This window comes from Euphorbia lathyris, chromosome 7 (assembly GCF_963576675.1).
Source record: "Euphorbia lathyris chromosome 7, ddEupLath1.1, whole genome shotgun sequence".
NCBI classification, from domain to species: domain Eukaryota; kingdom Viridiplantae; phylum Streptophyta; class Magnoliopsida; order Malpighiales; family Euphorbiaceae; genus Euphorbia; species Euphorbia lathyris.
The window spans coordinates 2981170-3004489 of record NC_088916.1 but is presented as its reverse complement, the minus strand read 5'-3'; the positions used below and the strand labels follow the sequence as shown (position 1 = coordinate 3004489).

The 23320-nt window shown below is 33.1% G+C and overlaps 2 protein-coding genes across 2 annotated transcripts; one reads left to right on the top strand and one right to left on the bottom strand.

Annotated features, from left to right (window-relative positions):
• The first annotated feature begins 3754 nt into the window (after window positions 1–3754).
• LOC136235235 (guanosine nucleotide diphosphate dissociation inhibitor 1) lies at window positions 3755–12354 on the top strand. The gene is made up of 13 exons (XM_066024825.1): window positions 3755–3983; window positions 5540–5602; window positions 5685–5768; window positions 5886–5993; window positions 6087–6259; window positions 6654–6765; window positions 6880–6960; window positions 7117–7179; window positions 7309–7407; window positions 7545–7669; window positions 8635–8845; window positions 8949–9023; window positions 11994–12354. Exons 1-13 carry the CDS (start codon window positions 3897–3899, stop codon window positions 12042–12044), a joined length of 1332 nt encoding a protein of 443 aa, XP_065880897.1. The 5' UTR covers window positions 3755–3896; the 3' UTR covers window positions 12045–12354.
• Window positions 12355–18555: 6201 nt separating this feature from the next.
• Window positions 18556–21370, bottom strand: LOC136201537 (uncharacterized). The gene is made up of 2 exons (XM_065992225.1): window positions 20741–21370; window positions 18556–19009 (listed from the first exon to the last, which is right to left on the bottom strand). The coding sequence occupies exon 1, from the start codon at window positions 21123–21125 to the stop codon at window positions 20754–20756; it is 372 nt and encodes a 123-aa protein (XP_065848297.1). The 5' UTR covers window positions 21126–21370; the 3' UTR covers window positions 18556–19009; window positions 20741–20753.
• Between the last annotated feature and the right edge of the window lie 1950 nt (window positions 21371–23320).

Here is a 23320-nt window from a genome sequence, read left to right as displayed (position 1 = left end):
TTGTAAGAGTATCACTTTGTTTTAATGTGTGTAATAAAAAAATATAAGTGAAGAGAATTGAGTGTATGTATTTGAGTATTCTGTAATTTACGAATTACATTTTTTAGTCCATTTCAAATTTCAACTTTAGTCCCTTATTTCCAACATTTCTCACCCCCTTAACTTGTCCAAATTTGTTATTTTACCAATTCTCAACTCATCGAATATCCTATTTACCCCCTTAACTGCATAAAAGTGGTATTTCTCACCATTTATGATCTTATTTACCCTCTTAACTCCATAAAAATGGTATTTCTTATCCCTTTATAGTAGTAAAAAAAAGTTGAAAAGAGAAATAACGAATAAAAAACAAATAACAAGAACATTAATATAAACAAGTTAAATACATTATATGTAGGGATAATGTACCAAAATAGGCCTATGATTTTTAGGAAAGTATCAATTTAGGTTCCACTTACAAAATAGCATAAATATAGGTTTAACGTTTAAAAAAGTTATGAATTTAGGCTTCGATAACAGATTGTAAAGGGTGAAAAATACCACTTTTATGGAGTTAAGGGGGGTAAATAGAACATTCTATAAGTTGGAGGGATAAATGGACAAGTTGAGGGGGTGAGAAATACCACTTTTATGGAGTTAAGGGGGTAAATAGGACATTCGATGAGTTGATGGGGTAAAATGATCAATTTGGATAAGTTAAGGGGGTTGGGGAAGCATTAGGCCTAAAAAGAAAGACGATAGAAGGAGAAAAAATTTAGCTCTACAAAAGTTCGGATATTATAAGAGCAACTCTAGTGGAGTTTGTTACTTCCACTTACACATATACAAAAATAACACATACAAATAATATACCATTATACTATTCTCTTACTTCTAATTTTTGCGGGACTCATTTGTCATAAAACATTATATACACTCAATTAATATACAATTAATAATTTGTACCCAACAAAATAATTTATTCAATATATTATACATTCCATATAAAATATTTATTCAACAAAATAATTAATTCAATACTTGATTATATATTTTCAATGTATTTTTTTTTGTCGTAATAGTTGCTCTGCGTGTTTGGACGGTGAAATTGCGAACTTTGTGAGATTTATTTCGTTAATTGAGTTGAGTGTTTGGATTTTAGAATAATAGTGGCTAAAATGATTTTGATTATTGTCCATTATAAATGTAAAATGTAATTGAAAATGAGATAGAATAAGGAAATAAATTATAGTGACAAATGAGAAATTGTGTTGTATTTATAGTGCTTTGTAAAATTTTATCGTTTGAATTAATTACAATTTTTGAAAAAAATATACAGATTATTGTTTATTTATTACCATTTTAGTATAATATACAAACATTGCCATTCAAATTTAAAGGTTTAATATACACTGTAAAAAGTTTGTAGCATTAGTTTGTGCCTTTTGAGGCGCTGAACACGCTGCATCCCACGTGTGTAATACACGCGCCAGATGCAGACACATTGGCGCCTCGTGTGGCACAAAACTAATGCTATAGACTTTGGTTTTGGATTTCAACGGGGATATCAATGCTTTGTTACTAGTTTTAGTAACATACCAATTAAGATAACAACTCCTCTACTGGTTACTAACAGATTGTTTTACAAACTAACAACTAAGTAACAGCCAGTAGAGATGCTCTAAGAGAACTAAAAGAAAAACATTAAAAAAAGTGTTGAAAAGGAAACTGTTGTAATGCGTGAAATGTTTGAAGAACGATCCGATTATTCTATTAAAAAGGTCATGAATGATGCGTTGAGTTTATCACACATAAAAAAGGTAGTGAAATATTATTATTTTTTCCTCGATTTGACTTGTTGAAAAAATCGATCAGAGAAACATACAACACACTAAATGATAGAGATGAAAAGCTTTATGACTTAAATTTCATTATAATTCTGAAAACTTATAGAAATTGAGTAGTTAGAAAACTAATTTTATATTTTATTTTTGTTAAGTATGTTAATTTTTTTTGTTATCATTGCCATTTTAATTACTCGATTTATATAAACTTTTGACTTTTTATATTTATATAATAAAATTATTTGTGAAATTAATTTTTATTTTTTCTTTATAAGATTAATTGGGACAAATAATGATCTGCTAAACTCTAATCAACCAAGAGAAAACATAATACATGAAGAAGTAAAAGTTGTCTTTCTCTATATGCCTCCTTTGTGTCGCCACTCTCTCTCTCTCTCTCAGTTTCAACCATTCGCTTTTCTTTCGTGGATCGTCGCTTATTCTCCTTACTTACCTCAATATAGTTAAACCATGACTGGTAGTACGTGATTGAGATTTTTGTTCTTCTACTGCAATATTCTCAATGAATATTTGCACTACGACATAACATGATAATTTGTTTCATATTTGGTATTATATCTGTTATAATCCCCTTATTGGTATCAAAGTCATAGATTGTGTATTTTGTCTGTATTTAACCATGTTTTAGACCAATAAACGTGTTTTTAAGATGCTTAAAAATTAAATATATGTTGGGTTTAATTATATGTGCATAAAAACTTGCTCTTAGGACTTCCTGATATGGCAAATGAGTTTTATATTAATTAGGTCCAATTAGGGAAAATCTGCTACGTCATAGCTAAAACTCGCGATGTAGAACCCATTATCAAATCAGATCCATCCACATAAACATATCAGCTTCGGCTAAAAGGTAATGTCTCATTAAGCCTAAAATTTATAAAAAAGACACTCAAAACTTCTAAGAGAGAAAGAGCTCTAATCATTATCGTAACTAACTTGATTTCTGACAAAGATAAAGGAATTTAGGCAACTTCCGTCCAATTATCACATCATTAATCATTTTATATACTAATAACAATGATTGATTATAATTTTTACCAAATATTAATAATCAAATAATAAACTACTAAAACCACTAGCAATAAAATAGTAACAACAAACAATAAACAATAACCAATATAAAGTATATTATTAATTTTGTAGTAGTTTAAAAATAGTTTCTAGTAAGTCTTTTTAGATATTTGATTTAAAATAATTTTTTTTAAAGAAAACTTAGGATAATTTTAATTATACTAGAGAGTACTTTTTTTTTTGTACTTAAAGCTAAAACCTGCAGTGTGGAACCCATTATCAAATCGGATTCGTCCACAAAGACTTATCGAGCTCCGACTAAAAGGACTAAAAGGTAATCTCTCATCAAACCTAAAATCTATAAAAGACAGTAAAGACTTTTAAAAAAGAAGAGCTCAGATTCTCTTTATTTTTCTTAATCATTGTGGTAACTAACTTGATTTCTGACACATAAAACAGTTTAGGCAATTTCGATCCAATTATCACATCATTAATCATTTTATATACTAATTAACAATGATTGATTATAATTTTTAACAAATATTAATAATCAAATGGCAAATAATAAATAAAATAGTAACAACAAATAATAAACAATAACTGATTTAAAGTATACTATTATTATTTTTTATGTATTTTTTTCAGATTTTACACAAAATTTTCTTAGTTTTTGAAATCAAATTGTACTTCTTTTATTACAAAAAAAAACATAAAAAATATATAATTTTAATAAAATTATTGGAAGGGCATTCATTATTCTTCCTTTCTATTACAGTCTCGAATGTCTTTCTTACTAGATTTATTTATTTATTTATCCTTTTTTCCTTTATCCTTCATTTTATTTTTTTGAAAAAGTAAAAATATATAAAAGTATTTATTATCTTTAGGTTTTCCGATTTAATAAAGAAAGGCATCTTTGTTCTTCTTCATTATAAGTTTCTTTTCTCTGTTCTCTCTCTCATCACTTCAATACATACATCTCTGAAATCCCTAAAAAATTTCATCTCTGTATTAGTGTTTGATTGATCTGAATCAGTAATCATGGATGAAGAGTACGATGTAATTGTGTTAGGAACTGGTCTCAAAGAATGCATACTTAGTGGTCTTCTCTCTGTTGATGGCCTTAAGGTGATCTTCTTCTTCTTCTTCTGTACTACTTCATAGTTTCCATTTCCATTGTTTTTTCTTAATTTTGATTTGATTATTTGGTAGAGTTAAGTATGGCGATTGTTGACCGGTAACTGTGATTTATCGCAATCTCGTGGATCTTGATGTCTGATTTTAATGGTTTCGATGGCTTTTTTGTTTTGCTTCCTCAATTATTGGTTTGGTGCAAGGAGATCTATTCATAGTTTTTCCGTTGATTTGTTTTGCTCTCGGTCTGTGTGTTTAAGTTGAACTGCTTCATCGTTGTACTTGCATGAAACTCAAGGTCGAACTGAGAATTGTTCTTGTGTTTTAGTGCTACTGGTAGTTGAAAGGTAGCTAGGAAATTTTGAGAAATGAGATTTTGAAGACTTCCTTAGCAGCTTAGGTGGACCTGCAAATAGATCTGCTTGTTTGTAATGCAGTTGACTGTATATTGTCATTATATTAGTCTCTACTTGTATGCACGCATTTTTTTTAATTATGTTCTGTTGGTCAATGTTATTTGGTATTCATTACTAATACTGTTTTTGGTGTTGAGTTTGTTTATCTGAATTGTCATTGTTGAATTGATTAGATAGTGTGGCTTTCTTGAGCAGCGATTAATAGATTCCAGGAAAGGAATATGTAAAGAATTGTTGGGGCTGGTTATTAAGGAAGACAAAAACAACAAGGCTATGTTGTTACCAATAACCAGCCCCAACAATTCCTTACATATTCCTTTCCTGGAATCTATTAATCGCTGCTCAAGAAAGCCACACTATCTACTCAATTCAACAATGACAATTCAGATAAACAAACTCAAAACCAAAAACAGTATTAGTATGAATACCAACTAACATTGACCAACAGAAAATTTAATTAAAAATAATTACCATATACAATCAACTGCATTACAAACAAGCAGATCTATTTGCAGGTCCACCTAAGCTGCTAAGGAAGTCTTCAAAATCTCAATTCTCAAAATTTCCTTGCTACCTTTCAACTAGCACTAAAACACTTGTTCTTTTTGTCTTCCTTTGCATGCTTAAGTTATGTTTTTCTGCCTATTGTATATGATGCTCTATGGCCTTTTGTATATCCTTTGATGATAAATATCTGTGCAAGAATTGGATAAATTAGCATACTGTATTCTGCTGGAAAGGACAACCTTTTATACTGATTTATTTATATGCTCCTTTTGGAAGTTTTCTAATCAACGTGTTTTAGACCTTGTACATGAAAGCTGGAGTCTGAATTTTTCTGTTTTTATAATTTTTGCCAAGTGTTGCCACCTTTAAATATGCAGTAGCCAGGATTTTCTTTTTGAGCTATTCAAGTTGTAAATCTGAAGATGAAGAAGTTTGGAAAATGCTTTTGGTGTTTGTCTTTTAACATTTCTTCTTCTAGAAGAATGTGAAAATGATTTTGAAGTAAAAGTTGTCATGTCTATTTTTGGAACATTTGGTTTTTATTTGGATCAGTTTGTTTTTGAGGTCTTATTTTTGTTGTTTTACTGAGTGCTTCGCTAACATAATGGTATGGTTGATCGTGAGCAGGTTCTGCACATGGACAGAAATGACTATTATGGAGGAGAGTCAGCATCACTTAATCTCATTCAGGTCTGGATCATTCATTATATTATTTCAATTTTTAGCAATTATCTGTTTGTAAGTCTTTTTTTATTGAACTATTTGTTTACAGCTCTGGAAGAGATTCAGGGGAAATGATAAGCCTCCAGCTCATCTGGGTTCAAGTAGGGATTACAATGTGGATATGATCCCTAAGGTATTCGCTTTTTTTCTTATTTTGCTCACGTTTCCCCTTTATTTTTCGTTGAGCAAGTATGTATTTTTTCAATCTTATTTAACTTTTTGGATATTGGATCTTTATTTGTTTTGCTAGTTCATGATGGCAAATGGAAATCTTGTGCGAGTTCTTATTCATACTGATGTTACCAAATATTTGTACTTCAAAGCAGTGGATGGAAGCTTTGTCTACAGCAAAGGAAAGGTAAGATAATATTTATAGCTTATTGACTGATATTATGACTTCATTTCGGTATGTCCTGAACTCAAATCTGCTCACATTTAATTATTTTAATAGGTTCACAAGGTGCCTGCTACTGACATGGAGGCTCTCAAATCCCCACTGATGGGTATTTTTGAAAAACGCCGTGCTCGCAAGTTTTTCATATACGTTCAAGATTACAAGGAAAATGATCCTAAAACACACGAGGGCATGGACTTGTCAAGGGTGACAACCAGAGAACTGATCGCGTATGCTCTTAAGCGCTGCTTATGTTTTCAGAAAATATCATTGCAAATTATTTTCTGATGTTAAGTTTCACTATATTCTGTTTTTTTAACATTTATAAGTCATTTTGGGGCTTTGTGTCAATGCTGTTGTTGGAATTTTTTTTTTCTTTTTAAAGAAAAAAATATTTTATTATAATAATTGTCTTTGGTTGATAACGTTTTATAGAGCTGGAGTAAGAAAGACAGAAAATTGATTTAGGAAATAAGGTTACCTTACATTCTTTCCTTGTACTAGATTGTAAATATTATCTTTTTTTATTTAGTTCTTTACTTTCCTTATCTCATTATAAACTTAGTACCAAATTAATTGAGCATATTGATATAGTGTTCTAATTATAGAATCACATTTTGATAGAAAATATGGTCTCGATGACAACACTATAGACTTCATTGGTCATGCTCTAGCGCTCAATAGAGATGATCGTTACCTAGACGAACCTGCACGGGACACTGTGCTGAGAATGAAGGTAAAGTCTATTTGGAGTCTTAAACTTTAATTCTGTTCCGCAGTCTTAGAAGTCTTGTGAAATTCCATTCCGTAACATGTTTCTTAAATTTCTTCCCTTTTGATTGTGCTGTAGTTATATGCGGAGTCTCTTGCTCGATTTCAAGGAGGATCACCATATATTTATCCTTTATACGGATTAGGAGAGCTTCCCCAGGTCTCTCTCTCCGCCTCTCCTTCTCTTCTCTCTTTGTCTAACATTTCCAACTCCTCCAATCATTGAAGGAAATAGAAAGGACTCATAATGCTAGTGTGGTAAATACTTTTGACCGATATATAATTGTTTTCCTGTTGATTTTGTTTCCATACTCAGGCATTTGCACGGCTTAGTGCTGTTTATGGTGGCACCTATATGTTGAATAAACCTGAGTGCAAGGTACTTGGTTACTTTCTTGAATTGGAGATCTGTTAAAAATATCATTCCGTGCTTCATAAATAGGGGGGATGCACATATAATTTTTGGGGTGAGTATCAAAGTTCATTTTACATATTGCTCAAATTTCAGGTAGAATTTGAGGAAGGTAAAGTTATCGGCGTCACGTCAGAAGGGGAGACTGCTAAGTGCAAGAAAGTTGTTTGTGATCCTTCATACTTAACTGGCAAGGTATTGATTGAAATCAAATACTGTAACATCTGGTAGAAAATAAGGACTTGATAATGGTTAAACAAAATTACTACTGTAATCAGACATTCACTTTTGTGAGATAGACGTTTCAGTAATATTATTTACTAATTGTACAGGTCAAAAAGGTTGGTAGAGTTGCCAGGGCAATTGCCATTATGAGCCACCCAATTCCAAGCACCAACGACTCTCATTCAGTTCAAATTATCTTGCCACAGAAGCAGTTGGGTCGCAAATCAGACATGTGAGTTCTAGATGCGTACATTTGCCCCACTTGTATATCTGATTCTTTCATCTCAAAACTATAAGTACGAAGATTTAAATTCTTTAACATCCTCCATGGTCTATACTATCATTTAAATCTGTCTATCGAGATACAAAAAATTGACCTGGTCTGGTCCATTATTCATGGAGTATAAATTAGGAATAACATAATAGTCACATTAATTGCTCCTCCATAAAGGCATGCCTCAGGTTCAAGGTTCATAAAGCCAGCACTAAGGCGTACACCTTGGTCATCCACGAGCTGTAGAAACAAATCAATTAAGGGATCACGTTTCTTCTTTCATCTCATGCTTCTCTTACAATAACAGTCTTTTCTCATTAATTAAGCATTGGCATCTCAATGTGGTGCATCTTACTCATTTAAGAGATGAATGCTAGAACGAACTATTGATGGATGGAAATTAATCATGCATAGTTATTAAGAAGATGAGTTTGTGCTTCAATATGATTATTTGATGTGCATGGGTCTGGAGCTAGTAAAAAAAAAAAAAAAACATACTCATTGGAGGACCAATACTCCATAATACTCAGGGATGAAGGTGATATTCATTTAAGAAGAGTACAAAGATGATGGAATTCTTTTTTTGGAAGTGTCCAATTTGAATATGTTGATAACTTGGTAATTAGATTAGTTTTTTTACGAATAAAATTAGTGTTCTTCGCCTCCATTTTTTGGGTTTAGAAAATATCAATGCTAAGTTTACGTGTGGATTATATTATATCATTTGTTGGTAGCTGAATGAAAGTTCAGTTTCCATCTTATGGGGTCATCAAGATGGAGGTGCCAAGTGCTCAATCCCACATAATGTTGCTTTCGATTTTTTTTTCCAATCACTTTTTGCCTTTGACTCACAAAATCATATTATCTCGTCAATTGTTGTTTCCATCTCTATGCTCGAGTTAATGACATTTAATATTGAGCAGGTACCTTTTCTGCTGTTCTTATTCTCACAATGTCGCTCCAAAGGGAAAATTTATTGCATTTGTTTCATCAGAGGCAGAGACTGATAATCCTGAGGCTGAATTGAAGCCCGGAATCGATCTTCTAGGTCCTGTTGATGAGATATTTTTCGAGATTTATGACAGATATGAACCAGTCAATGAACCCGCTCTTGACAATTGCTTTATATCAACAGTAAGTTTATCTCTCTCTTTGTAGTTTGCGTTGACATACATGCTTGTGAATGTGCTGCTTCTTCTCTACTTATGCTGATTGGAATGATTCGAATCTTCAACAGAGTTATGATGCTACAACGCACTTTGAGTCTACTGTTACAGATGTTCTGAATATGTATAGCATGATCACTGGAAAGGTAAGAATTTTTACACTTTTACTTGGAAAAATGCAAAAGTTAAAAGTTAGTCCTTGTACTTGGCTCGATTTGTACCTTTAATTTTTGAATTTAAATTTGATCGTAGTTAGTTCCTTTTACATTTTGATTTGATGATAACCAGTCCCTGATGGATGGTAAAGACGCTAGTATAAACCATGACCTGTTAAATTTGATTTTTTTTTGGCACACCTCTTGTTTTCTTCCCAACAGAATGTTGATTTTGCCAGATCAGAAAGGTTGATCTCTATTTTTTGCAAAGAGATAACCTTCTGATTGGGGGCAAATTCAATCTTCTGACGTGTGCTAAAATTTCAAGTTTAATGCGCGTGCTTTACGCTCGAGCCTTTACTGTTTGTCAGGGACAACTTGTGAATAAATCGAAAAGTAAAGGGACTAAACTTGAACAAGCCTATGACCAAATTGATGTTCATGTGCCTCATAAAATTTTGCATTTTGCGCTTTTACTTTGTCAATGTCATGTTTCGACGAGACTAAACTTGAGCAAGTTGGCTGTTTTAAGCTCTTGACCTATATTGCACGGACACGGAAACAGACACTGGGAGACGTTATTTCTAAAAAATATAGGAAACGGAATCGTGGGGAAACGTTAAAAATATAGGGACATATATATAAATATTAAAAGTATAATAATAATAATAAAAAGAATTTGGTATTTATACTCTATAGATGATTACAACAGTGACCAGAAAATAAGAATGATTAGAAATTGTGGAATAGAAATTATCATCAAGTAAGAAGTTCTAGCTAAAGAGTAAGTTTGAATTAGCTAGAATCATAGTTGGAATTGGAAGTGGATTGTGTTTCCTGACCGAAACGGTTTCCTAAACCAGAAATGTGCTTCCTGTTTTCATTATCTACAGAAACATGCCTGGAAACGTGTTGTACTGGTTTCCAGGAGTTCCATTTCCGAAAGGACACGAAATGCAGTAACGCTACTGAAGAGGAGTTCCCCTGCAACATAGCTCTTGACCTTTCAAGCATTTGTGTTCCTTCCCACCTATGTTGCACGGAAACTCCTTTTTAGTAGCATTTCTGCGTTTTGTGTCTTATCCGTTCCCGTTGTCGTTCCAAGGCTATTTTATGAATGTTTTGTTTTAGAAATAAGGTATCCCGTTTCTGTGTCCATCTCACCTGTCAAAAATGTCTAGGATGGCACTAAAAAACTATTATAATCTAGGTAGCACCGACACAGGTACTCGTATGGGTGCGCCAAACAGCATTATTAAAAATATGACATGGGGGTACACTGGGGACATGCCAAATATATATATATACAACATTCATAAGTCATAAACCATAAATAACATCTATAATAAGTCATTAACTCATAAAAAAGAAACATTTATGGAGCGTTTGGTTCATAATGAGGAAAGGAAAGGAATAAACATTAATTCCCCTATGTGTTTGGATATGTTTAGGAAAGGGAATGGGGGTAAAGGGAATCCAATTCCCTACATGGGTTGGGGTCATAGTTATTAAAGGCGCGCCTATGGCGCATGGCGCACCAGGCGCAGGCCTTAGCGCCATGGCAGCCCCATGGCGAGGCGCAATCGCCATGGCGCGCGCCTGGTGCGCCATTTTGCGCCAAAGGTAGTTGCCAAAGGCGCACCAAGGCGCGCCTTGCCAGTTAGAGGCAGTTATGGGCAGTTTTTGTAGTTACTTCATATATCTGGAATGGAACACATGTTATATTAACAAAAAGTATTAAAAGGAGAGAGGTTATAGGTTTTAAACTAGGTAGAAGACGAAGAGACTCTTTGAAGAGGAAGAAAGAAGCCAAAGGGAATTCAACTTCAACAGTTTGATGATCAATAGTTTGATGATGCCTTAGATGAGGAGTGTGATAGGGATGATGAGGAGTGATGGATTTGGAGAGTTTTGATTAGGAGTAGAACTTAGGAATTAGTATTCAACTTTAAAGTTTTCTAATATGGTGTTTATTTTGCATTTTAAAATTTATTTATGCTTAAGATATTTTCATGATTTAGTTTTATGTTAGTTTTATATTTTTATAATTTTTATTTTTTTAAGTGCGCCTTGTCTCGCTATGGCGCGCGCCATCGCCATGCGCCATGGCTCCAGGACCCCTTGCGCCATGCGCCTTTAATAACTATGGTTGGGGTAATGGCTTAACCTAAAATGGGGTAAACCTATAATCTAAAATGGGTAAAGGGAATGAGTTTTTTTTTAAACAAACAAGAACAAAGGGAATGAAACCCTCCCATTCCCATTCCCATTCCTAAAGACCCCGAACCAAACACCCCTTTAATACTTTAAGCTATTTAAGATACCAAAAAAAGGGTGGTTGCAGTATTCTTTTCTTTAGATTTTAATTTTTTTTATTAAGGTTTTATTTTCGAGGGCGAGCCTTGGCGCAACGGTAAACGTTGTTGTCGTGTGACCAAGAGGTCACGGGTTCGAGTCTTAGGAGCGGCCTCTTGCCAAATAAATTGGCAGGGGAAGGCTTGCCCCCAGTACACCCTTGTGGTGGGACCCCTCCCCGGACCCTCGCTCAGCGGGGACGCGTAGTGCGACCGGGCCGCCCTTTTTTAAGGTTTTATTTTATTTTATATATCAACCCCTCTTTTTTGTAAAATAATTTAAAAAATCCCTATATGCTACTTAATAAGTGTCCCCATATTTTAAAAAAAAAAAGAAAGAAAGAGGGGACACTTATTTTGGAGTGTTGGGTGCGTGTCCCCAAGTGTCGGGTGTGACACTCATACATTAACATAGTAGAAGTGCTGGCACTTCATAGATTATAATCAGTTACAAATTTTTCTGCCCCTGGAGTGTCCAAAGTGTCCGACACTCGTACGTTAACCTCCTGGAAATGTCGGTACTTCATAGATTATAATCAGTTACAAATTTTTCTCTGACGTAAAAAAATTTGTACGTTCATAGCTAATTGTGGTTTCGTGATTCCAGGCTCTTGACCTGAGTGTGGATTTGAGTGCTGCGAGTGCTGCAGAAGAATGAGGAAAAGCTATAGCTACATTGTGTGAATCGATACTTTAGCATTTTCGAAGTTCCATGGTGAAATTTACGTAATTGAAGTACGAAAATGCGAATTTAGTCTCGAGTCTACTATATTTATCAACTATATATCTGTTCTGTTGTAATAAAATTATGTTTTAACATGTAAGTTCTGAAACTTTCATCATGCTGTGTCTCAAAAGTTATCATCTGTGCATGCTTGGTCTTGTGTCGAGAGAGGTTATAATTTTTTTTGTTGACTCTTTTTTCTCTTTGGCGAAATGCACTATTAGGCCTTGAAATTTTCCTGTTTTATTGAGAATTTTTGGTTTGAGATTTTAGGTAAATTTCAAAACATATGGCAACTAATTTGCTCTACCTTTTAAAGTTTGTTGTGATATTTTTACTAGTACAGAAAAGAAAAAACCAAAGGTATATTAAGGTGAAGTTGTACAAAATTTTAAGGGGTAAAAGTTTTTGAACTTTGCACCAATGAAAGTTGTGGTTTTTAAACTTCAAAACCAAATATTATGGAACTTGAATTGTACTTTTATTAACATGACCTGACCATTTTTAACGTTACAAGGATATTCTTTTCTATAAGGATTTGAATGGGTTAAATTTAATTTTTTTAAGAATAATTAAAGTTGCTCAGCATGTTATTTTATCAGTTCACTTTTGTATTTCTCTTTAAATAATCGTTTTCTCATTTCGAACTGAACCACCGAATTATGCATATTATATATATAATTTACACTTAGTGTCTACAATAGTGCAATTAACATTGGCAACCAAAAGCAATTTTACCTCCTAACGTTCTCAAGTTGGGTCAATTTACATGTACGTCATTTTATCACTTTGGACAGAAAAAATTCAAAATATTTCATCGAATTTATAAATATTAATCTCTAATTCTATTATTAAATCATAAAAAATATGAAATCATTTTTTAATCGAACAATATGCCATTGATGTAAAATAAAGAACAAAATATATGTGTTTTATAATAATGTCTAAAATCGATCTAATTTGCCAACTTAGGGATAAATTTGTTTTTTTGCTGCCGACGTTAGGGATAAAATTGTACCATTTTAAACGTTAGAGGCAAAATTGATCCTTACAGTAAATGGTAGAGGTATTTGTACGCTTTATCCCTTGATATTTTACCTACCAACTAATGATCTTCCAATTTTTGAACGATTTAGTTAAATAATAAATCCAATTTAACATCTAATTAAGTCTAACCAATGTTATCAGAACCAAATCTTACATCAAATCGGAATTGTAGTTGAATCAAGGGTCACTTGGTTGAACTGGTTGACTCGAATTGGTCGGGTCGTATGTCGTAATAAACAAATAATATATATATATATATATATATATATATATATATAATTATAATAATAAGTTAAAAAACTTCATTGTTGTGAAATTTCAATTAGGAAAGAACAAAAGCAACAAAAACAAATTTCTGCAATTTTAAGATATGTACACACAGATTGGTCCGAATTTTACTTTTGGAATTTTAGAAACTAAACAAAACATAAAAAAGTTTCTTAAAAACTGTTTTTTAAATACTTTTTATTAGTTTATTTATTGTTTTGAAAAAAGAGCTAATTTTTTAGATTTTTTTTAAAAAAAAGTTAAAAACTCAGGGTCACACCAGTTCCCGGTCGTAGTGCCGGGTTCCGGTTCAACCCCGAGTCTTAGATCAAACTTTCATTAGGGAAAACGAATTACAAAACCTTTTGAATGGAGATTAGAAATTACTATTCACAATTTCCTCTACCTACCCTCACATACCCGAAAAAGACTTCCTAATAGCACTCTTTGAATGGATCAAATTTATCAACATTAGAAGTAAATTTATTTTTTGATGTCAACATTAGAGGTAAAATTGTATCATCTTAAACGTTAGATGTAAAATTACTTCTGACTGTCAACATTAGGGGTGTGTATTGGTTCGGTTTAAACGGCATACCGAACCGAACCGAGTGGATTCGGTTTTCGGTTCGGTTGTTTTAACAATTCGGTTCGACATCGGTTTTAATTTTAAGTGTATTCGGTTCGGTTTGACAGAAAATGTAAAAAAACCGAACCACACCAAATTACACATATTTTACATTTTTATATATATATATACACATATATTTTTTATAATATACACATATATTTGATTATACAAGTTTATTTTTTATTATTATTATTGTTGAGATAAGAACCCAATATAGATATATTTTGAAAACATTTCAATTTTTTTGTTATTGTTTAGGTAAATTTAATGAGAAAATATAGTGATTTTTATTTGTTATTTCTAACTTAATTCGGTTTAAACTGAACCGCATATTTTGGTTCGGTTTTACCTATTATTCGGTTCGGTGTTGGTTTGAATTATTTTGATCATTTCGGTATTCGGTTTTTTTGGTTCGGTTTTGTACCAATGCACACCCCTAGTCAACATTGTGGATATTTTACACTTTGTCCCCATAATATAGAGTTAAATGCACCGTTGGTCACTGAATTTATATGATTGTCTCAAAATAGTTACTAAACTTCAATTTATCTCAATAAAATCACTTAATTTTAGTTGTCTCAATTAGATCACTCCGGTAATTTCATTGGTTAAAAGGCATCAAAATGATTCCATGACTAACACGATAGCACGAGTCAACTCAGATTTTTGACCAAAACGACATGGAACAACCAGTATCAATAAAAAATTAAGTTTTGAATTTTTTTCATAAAAATTAACCGGCACTTGGTTGCCAGGTGGCACATATGAGGATTTCATATGTTTTGATCAGAGATTTGAGTTGACTTATACTAATATGCCAACAAGAAAGCAAGATAACGATAATGATACCCATGTCATCATTCTGATCCCTTTTGATCACTAAAATCGTCGGAGTTACCTAATTGAGACAAAACTTAAAGTTGAATGATTTTAGAGTAAATTTTAAATAAAACCCCTATGATTTTACTAATTTTCAGATAAAGGACTGTGATTTACTTTTTTTTCAAAATAAGGACTGAGGTTTTCAACTTTAGCAAAATAAGGACTTTTTCGATTGATACTATTAAAATCACCCTTAACGACTTCAAAATGGCATATTTTAAGAACTACTAATATTCTAAGCAACTTTAATTCTTCAACTTTTTTTATTTTGAGATTATTTAGATGATGTTTAGTAAAGAAAGAGAAAGTTAATGTTTAGAGAGAGAAAATTCCAAAAAAGATGATTTTCGAAAATCGAAAATGTAGTTCCATAGCAAATATGATATTGAACAACTTTAATTCTTGAAAATTTTCATTTTCAGGTCGTTAAAGATGGTTTTAATAGCATTAATTCAAAAGGTCATTGTTTTATTAAAAGTGTGAAACCTCAATCCTCGTTTTGACAAAAAAGTAAACCACAGTCCTTTATCTGAAAATTAGTAAAACCACATGAGTTTTATTTGAAATTTACCCATGATTTTATTAAGACAAATTGAAATTGAATGACCATTTTACGACAATCAGGTAAATTCAGTAACCAATGATGCATTTAACCCTTTAATATATCTAAATAAAAGAACTTGATGAACTAAAAAATGGAAAAAATGGAAGGCCCAGGGACCTCATAATGTTTTTTACCAACTTTATTTCAGGTCAAACTTTGTGCTTTTAATGACTCAATCAGTTCCTTACTCTAACGGCTCAAATCAAACAGCTATATTTCAAACGGATATATTTTTAAAAATTCACTCTATAAATATCAGTAAAAAAACACAGTTGATCAAATATTTCTTTGAGCCAAAATTACTCTTTTACCCAGACCATTTTTTTCAAATGAATAATTCTCAAAATCAAAATAGTCAATATCATTCTTACTCCAAAAATCCTCCAAATTTACAAAATCAAAACTCTCAAATTCCAACTCAAAATTTTTCAAATTCCCAAATATATCCGGTTCGGCCCCCTCCCCAAAATTATCACTATGATCCAAATCTCCCATATCCCCCTGACCATCAAACTCGAAAAAATTCAAATTCTCAAATACCTCCTATTCCGCCCCCTCACCGAAATTATCACTATGATCCAAATCTCCCATATCCCCCCGACCCTCAATTGTACTACCATCCCGGCTATTACTACCCGCCTATTGTTGGACCGAGTAATCGTCCAATAAGACCGTGCTACTATCCTCAAGAACCATATATGGTTCATGAAAATACAAGAATGAATAGTTTTGAGGCAACCAACATGCCCTATTACTACCCACCTATTGTTGGACCGAGTAATGGTCCAATAAGACCGTACTACTTCCCTCGCCCATCGTATCCTCAAGAAGCCGATATAGTTCATGAAAATACAAAAAGGAATAGTTTTGAGGGATCCAACACACACCAGGAATCAGAGTCAAGCGACGAGTTGGTAAAAACGGAAGATGATTCTTCAAAGAAAGCAAAGATTGATATCTCAAGGGAAGACATTTCATCATCCTCAAGTCTTGATGCAAGTGATGATGACGACGACAACAATGTAAACGTGAAGGATGAACAACCAATATGTCAAAATGCGATAAAAGGTAAAGGGGAAAACACTAGCAAGAGGACTAATGAAGTTTCTATTCAAAATCGGGATAAGTATGAAGCGATCCAAACGAGGAAAATTTCATTGCATGAAGAACACATTCGCCAAGAGTATTTCAAGCTTCTGTATACAGATACTTCGCAAATGAATGAAAGGACTCGGAAAGATTATGAAAATATTCGTGAAATCATTAAAGCTAAGTATGGACTACAATAAGTAGATATATTCTAAGCAATATATACTTAGAATATGTAAATTGTTCCTCTCTGCATTATAACAAACTATTTACCTTTGAAAATTTGCAGCTATCATTGAGTTAAGGGATGTAAATTCAGATATAAATTGACACCAAATCAGAAAATTAGAGTCATAACAATAGAGGGATCTAAAAAGACAGTAAATCAAGTAGTATAGCAAATAAGCAATCATATTTATCAACAAGGCCTTTCCTTGAGTAACTCGAATAGGAAATTATAATCATGGAATCGAGTCGATTATCAGATTATATAGATTATAGGTTCATAACAGACCTACTAATTCTTTGATTCCAGTTAGGGATCTTGAACTAAGAAATAGATTCTAGAAGCTAAAAAAGGGTATCTTGAGCAATTTCAATAATCGGGTTCGTTGACATTCCTGGTATCTTGAGCAATTTCAATAATCGGGTTCATTGATATTCCTGGTATAGTAGATGCTATCGTAACATTGATGACAATAACACATATAATAACATAGAATTAAGGTCAATTTTACCCCTGAAGTGGGCGGACAGGTTTAGTTTAGCTCAAATCGAAGTTTAGGTATCGACTCAGCCCTGAAGTTGGCAATATTTGACAAAATTAACAAAGCATAACAAAGTTAAGGGATGTAAAGTTCAGATATAAATTAACACCAAATCAGAAAAGTAAATCAAATATTATAGCAAATAAGCAATCATATGTATTAACAAGGCCTTTCCTTAGCAACAAACATGAGTAACTCGAATAGCAAAACATTGATGACAAAAACACATAGAATTTAAGGGTCAATTTGCCCCCTAAAGTTTGCGGACAGGTTCGGTTAGCCCAAATTGAAATTTAGGTATCAACTCAGCCTTGAAGTTCAATATTTGACAAACTAGCTCAAATAAGATCATCTTCAATACCGAACAATTTATCAAATTTGGGGTAATTTGTCAAATATGGAACTTCATGATTGGGTTGATACCTAAACTTCGATTAGGACTAAAATGAACCTGTCTGCCAACTTTAGGGGGCAAATTTACCCTTAATTCTAATAACATATTATTTACCTCAAAAGCAACTACACAATTGCACTTGTAGCTGTTAAAAAGAACATGAAGTAAGTTTTAACTATATGCAAAGAGAATTAGCTTGTATCACTTTGTATCATTCAGACTGAGCAATCAAGACATGTTAGACTCAGAGTAAAGAGAGAGAATTTAGAAAGATTAGACTCAGAATATTTATAAAAGTTCAACCATTTTGGCCTACGTTCTCTGCTAACGAACACCTCTTGAGTTTTTCCTTTTGAATTTGAGGACTATGATATGGAAATGCCAAAAACTTTAAATTCTTAAAGAGAAAGTCATTGCGGTTTAACTTTAGTTTCACTCATGGTCCTTCTACCCAGAAACCAGTAAGCATATTTGCCGGAGATGCCACCTGGATGACAGGTCATCACAATCTTGTCGGGTGGAAAATATTTTTCAAAAATATTTTTCTTTTAATTTCCACATGGCGGAATTTTAATGACATGTCATCCACGTGACATCTCCGACGAATGTATTTACTAGTTTCTGGACAAAAAGACCACGGATGAAACCAAAGTTAAACGGCAAATAGTTGGAGGACCTTGTAGCTAACCCTATTAAATACTTATTAGTTTTCAACTTATTTAATGACACTAGTTAAAAATTTCAATTAAACTCACATAATCTAATAAATAAAAACACTTCACTTCAAATTTTAATTTGAACACTACCGGTAATAAGTTTTGAGTCCATTTCATGGATTAAGCCAACAAAATAATTACCTCGATAGAAACCACACTAATGAAGATGAAACTTGTGTAAATTGCAAACATTCACAACACTAGCTTAATTAAATGATTAAGCTTCTTCTTAATCTTCCAAACTTCTCTACTATAAGAGCAGAAGCTAAACCATTGTAATTCAACGTAATTTATAGCCTACAATATTCGGTATCTTATAGTATTGATCTCACTACTTCATGTTGACAACCTACGAGACAAATTAATACATTACTTACCCAAAATCTAACCTCCTAAAAATTGCAGCAGTCCTCATGGCAAGGCGAACCACTTCATCCAGTTCAGAATAGCAAACATCAGATGTCATCACACTTGGCTAGCGAAAATGTTGCATTTTTCGGTACTACAATAATAGAATGGAAACATTCAGTTAGAAAACTCCACGATATCATTACGAAAAATCAAGAAGTCTATCTATTCAAACTAAAAATTGAACTATTTCGACACTAATGCCATCAATCCCATCCAACAATATCTGTATCAGTTTTGCAACCATTACTTGTAGTGTCCCGATTCATATATGTTGGGTCTTTATCTCATCAAACTCTACTCACATCAATTGGCAAATGATATCAAATATTTCAGATTAGAAACCAGTTTATACAGCTTTAATTGATCAGCTAGCAGTTTAGCAACTAATTTTGTAGGTTCATCCACAATTCCAGTTGTCTCATTTCAGCTAACGTCATTAATATAACTAAATTTAGTTAGTGTTTTACTGCATAATTTAAACTAATGATGAAATACAACAAACAGTGTCATGCTTAGATGATTTGTAGATCATGTATGAATGAGCAAAAATGAGGATTATATAGTTCCAACAAATATACAAAATACTGAAAATAAGCTAATGGCATTGGCAATAAACGAACTGATTGTCCAGAGAACAAACAGAAAAAGATGATAAGAAGTCATGATTGAACCTTCAACATCTTTGAAGCAGTTAGGAGAAGTGAGTCCAAATTGAAATTCAGCATCTTCTCCAAGAATTTTAAATTTCATGGCCCTGCTTCTCATGGATTCAAGATTAAAAATCTAGATTCATAGGGGATAATTCCAAAATAGCATATAAACAAAACTTGAATTCAAAAATTCAAGCTGAAGTACGCTAGATTAACTTCATCATGTTGTATAAGCGGTAGACATGATCAGTGAGTAGGCAGAGGTATTCTATCATGAAGCTTGTTGGTAATGGGCATTGAGCAAATATGTTGGGCGGAAATGGAAATAGACACCGGGAAATGTTATTTCTAAAAAATATAGCTAGAAAACGGAAAGGAAACAGAAACGCTAATGAAGAAGAGTTTCCGTGCAACATAGACAAATTCTGTTCCAAGTATAAACCTATTAACTTTTGCATTGATGATACCACATTTGACAATATGAAAATGAGATCCCCTTAAAAGAATTAAAAACTGAAAATTTCATGGAGAGGGAGTGACCCGGCTATATTAGTAAGTGTGTTTCTAATATATGTATAAACGATTTAAAGCTGTTTCTAATTGGGGATGAACCAGAGGGAGTGACCGGGCTATATTAGTAAGTGTGTTTCTAATATGTCTATAAACGATTTAAAGCTGCTTCTAATCGGGGATGAACCAGGTGGAAGCCAATGGGCCAGTAACGATCCGGTCCTAGGGGTGCTCAGAGAGTGGAGTTGGGGTTAAAGTTCTAAATAAAGAGTGGCCCTGAAGGACAGGGAGGGGTAGGAATTGAATTGAATTCCATATCGGAAATGTGGAGGGAGTGACTAGGCTATATTAGTAAGATGTGTTTATAATATATGTAGAAATGTTTCAAAGCAGTGAGTTTCCAGGAATGAGCCCTTCAACCAATGTCAGAAATCCAGCAAATACACAAATAGGAGCCATCAAAGGAAGCATTCCCTGCTAAAGTGTATTTTTCAGTTATCAAACAATCAAAACACTGATATCGGCATTAACAATTACATAAAGAAAAAAAAAAACCCCTAACTAAAGGTTCAGCATGTCTTTCTTTCAAGTTATCAAATTAATCAAAGTACAAAAGCTCTGGAATCAATCGAAGTATGAAAAACTAGAATAAAGGATCAGACCTGAAAGATTACATCATTTGCAATATCGATCCGCCTTCTTCTTAACGCGATCATCCAAAGCATCTTCCAATGATTTGAACTCAGCCTTGCCATGGTAACCAAACCTCTTCGTCTCCACAGGGAAAAGCTCCTCGTATTTAAGCCGTTTAGCCGCGTCGATTGTGTAAACCTCGCCTGCTACGCCAGTTTCAATATCCTCCGTCCCTTCAACGACGACGGCGGCGGCGGCGGCAGAAGAAAGCTGCGTTTCGTCATCGACTTCACCGGCCTTCTTGTTCTTTTTCTTCTTCTTCTTGTTCTTCTCGATGGTTTTGCTGGTGGTCGCTAAAATTCCTCCTTTGAAGGTGAGTCTTCCTCCTTTCACTTTCCCGTATGAATCCGACATCGCTTTAGCTTCCACGAATGGAGATTCCTTCCCTTCGCTTGCCTCTGCAACTCCTGAACTTGTTTCTTTCCGATTCTGGAATTGATTTGAATTACTCTTTAGCTCTTGCTATTGGATTGGATTGGATTGGATTGGATAGCTTAATTTGAATTGAAGATCGTCACCATGCCTGTGTGTATAACTGGATTGGATAGTCGGGTTGATGACGGGTTTGGACCGGTTACAAACTTCGTCTAAAACTGTTTAGCCAAGTCCGGGTTGGTTTAGCTATTTTCTAAAAAAACAAAAGGATTCAATGTTTTAAAAAAAAAAAAAAAAAAGCTTAATACATCATTTGGCCCCTGAACTTGTCCAAAAAAACTTGATTGCCCAAACAAACTGTTTTCATGTATAAAAGTAACAGTATGTAATCAAATATCTAAAATTCTATCTTTTAAAATTAAAAAAAAAAAACAAGAGAAAAAAAACAAATATCCCTAAATCCAATGTAATTGTTGTTATTTTAGGCGGTTTAGATTTAAAAATTAAATTCTAAACACAATCCACATAAATCTACCGATATCTGTTCATAGCTTGGATACGTACTCAGTCCGTCCAAGTCGTGTCTCCTGCATCATATTTAGAAAAGAAAAACTATCTTAGGCCTAGCCCGCTCTAGGCTTATACAGGTCTGACTATTTTTGGGACGGATTTAGAATTTATATAAGTAACATAGATCGGCTTAGTCTGGTGCACTTAATTTTAAATAAATGCTTTGTGGTTTTATATTTTTCAAATCGGTATTTATGAGTTTTTTTTACAAACCGAACCTTGTGATTTGTAAAAAAAATTATTTTTTATTGACTTTGACCGATAACGACCTCAAATGAAAATTTTTAAAAATTAAAATTGTTTATTATCATATTTACTATGGAACTGATAAGCCCAAAACATACCTAAAATAACATTAATAATTATGTTAGTTTTGTATTGAAATCATGTTAATTATATTCATTTAGAATACTTTTACGTCTATATTTGTTTCTATTGTGCAAGGTACTTAATTATTTGGAAAAATCCAAATAGGAGCTAAAACGGAGCAAAAACGAGAGAGAAATCACAATTAACGAGCTAAAAGGCACGTACGATTCAGAGACCGAAACGAAGAGTTGGGAAACAGTCTTGGAACGGAGACAAAAGTCTCCGTCGCGACCGAGATTCCCAATATCTCGGTCGCGATATGCATTTTTCAGACATGAAAACGCGCATTCGTGCATAATTCTCCCTCAACCCAAAGTCGCGACCGAGATTCCAAGAATCTCGATAGAAACAACAACTTTCCTGCACAGATTTCATATGTTTTAATTCAAAACAACACGTCTGTTCGTCCGGATAGAAACGACTCTTCACCAGCGGACATGACACTTCAAACAAGACCATTCAACAATTATAAATAAAGCATACATTTTCAGAAACAAGAGTTGAATATTTTGTTGAAGAAACTCTAATTCAGAAGAGAGTTAGATAGTTAGATTTAGTTTTTCAATTTTGTAAAAGCACACTTGTTGTACACAAGTTGTTCATTAGTTTAGATACAAACACAGTTTCATTGATTTAAGTTTGAGAATTGTTCGAAGACGAGTTTACATTCTGTAGGGGATTCATCGATCTCTATTTCGAGGATTCAGCGAGAAGAACTAGCGGCTGAAGTGCCCCAGGGTCTGACAAGCCTACGAAGTTTGAGGAAAGGATTAACAACCCGGAACTCAAATTAGTTAAAATGCTATCCAAGCTTCTTCTTCTCAGTTAACTTGTGACGATTCACAGTTCATTAATAAATTATCTTTTCAATTCAATATATTTTCTACTGTTGTTATTTTCAAGTTTAATCTAGCGATATTCTTTAAAGTAATAAACCGGTGTTTTCGATTAAAAACCTTTTTACACAAAATATATTTCAAAGGAAACTTTGTTGAACACTTAAAAGAATTAGGATTTATGGATGATATGATCGATAGCTCGACTTATCAAATATAGAACACCAATTTGATTAAGGTATAATTTGAACAATTTTCAGAATCATATTATCTTTTCATCTCTTTCAGAAATTCTGAACTTCTCTCTTTCAATTTATCAAAGTTACAGACACAAATATTCCTTAAACATGACTTCTTCTCCAAAGACCAGTAAGACAAATGTGTCTGCTAATAGCAAAC

Coding starts and splice junctions, on each gene's coding strand:
- LOC136235235 (XM_066024825.1), top strand. CDS start 3,897: ATGGATGAAGAGTACGATGTAATTGTGTTAGGAACTGGTCTCAAAGAA. Junction 6,766..6,879: donor ACACTGTGCTGAGAATGAAG/GTAAAGTCTATT, acceptor ATTGTGCTGTAG/TTATATGCGGAGTCTCTTGC. Junction 9,024..11,993: donor ATAGCATGATCACTGGAAAG/GTAAGAATTTTT, acceptor TCGTGATTCCAG/GCTCTTGACCTGAGTGTGGA.
- LOC136201537 (XM_065992225.1), bottom strand. CDS start 21,125: ATGTCGGATTCATACGGGAAAGTGAAAGGAGGAAGACTCACCTTCAAA.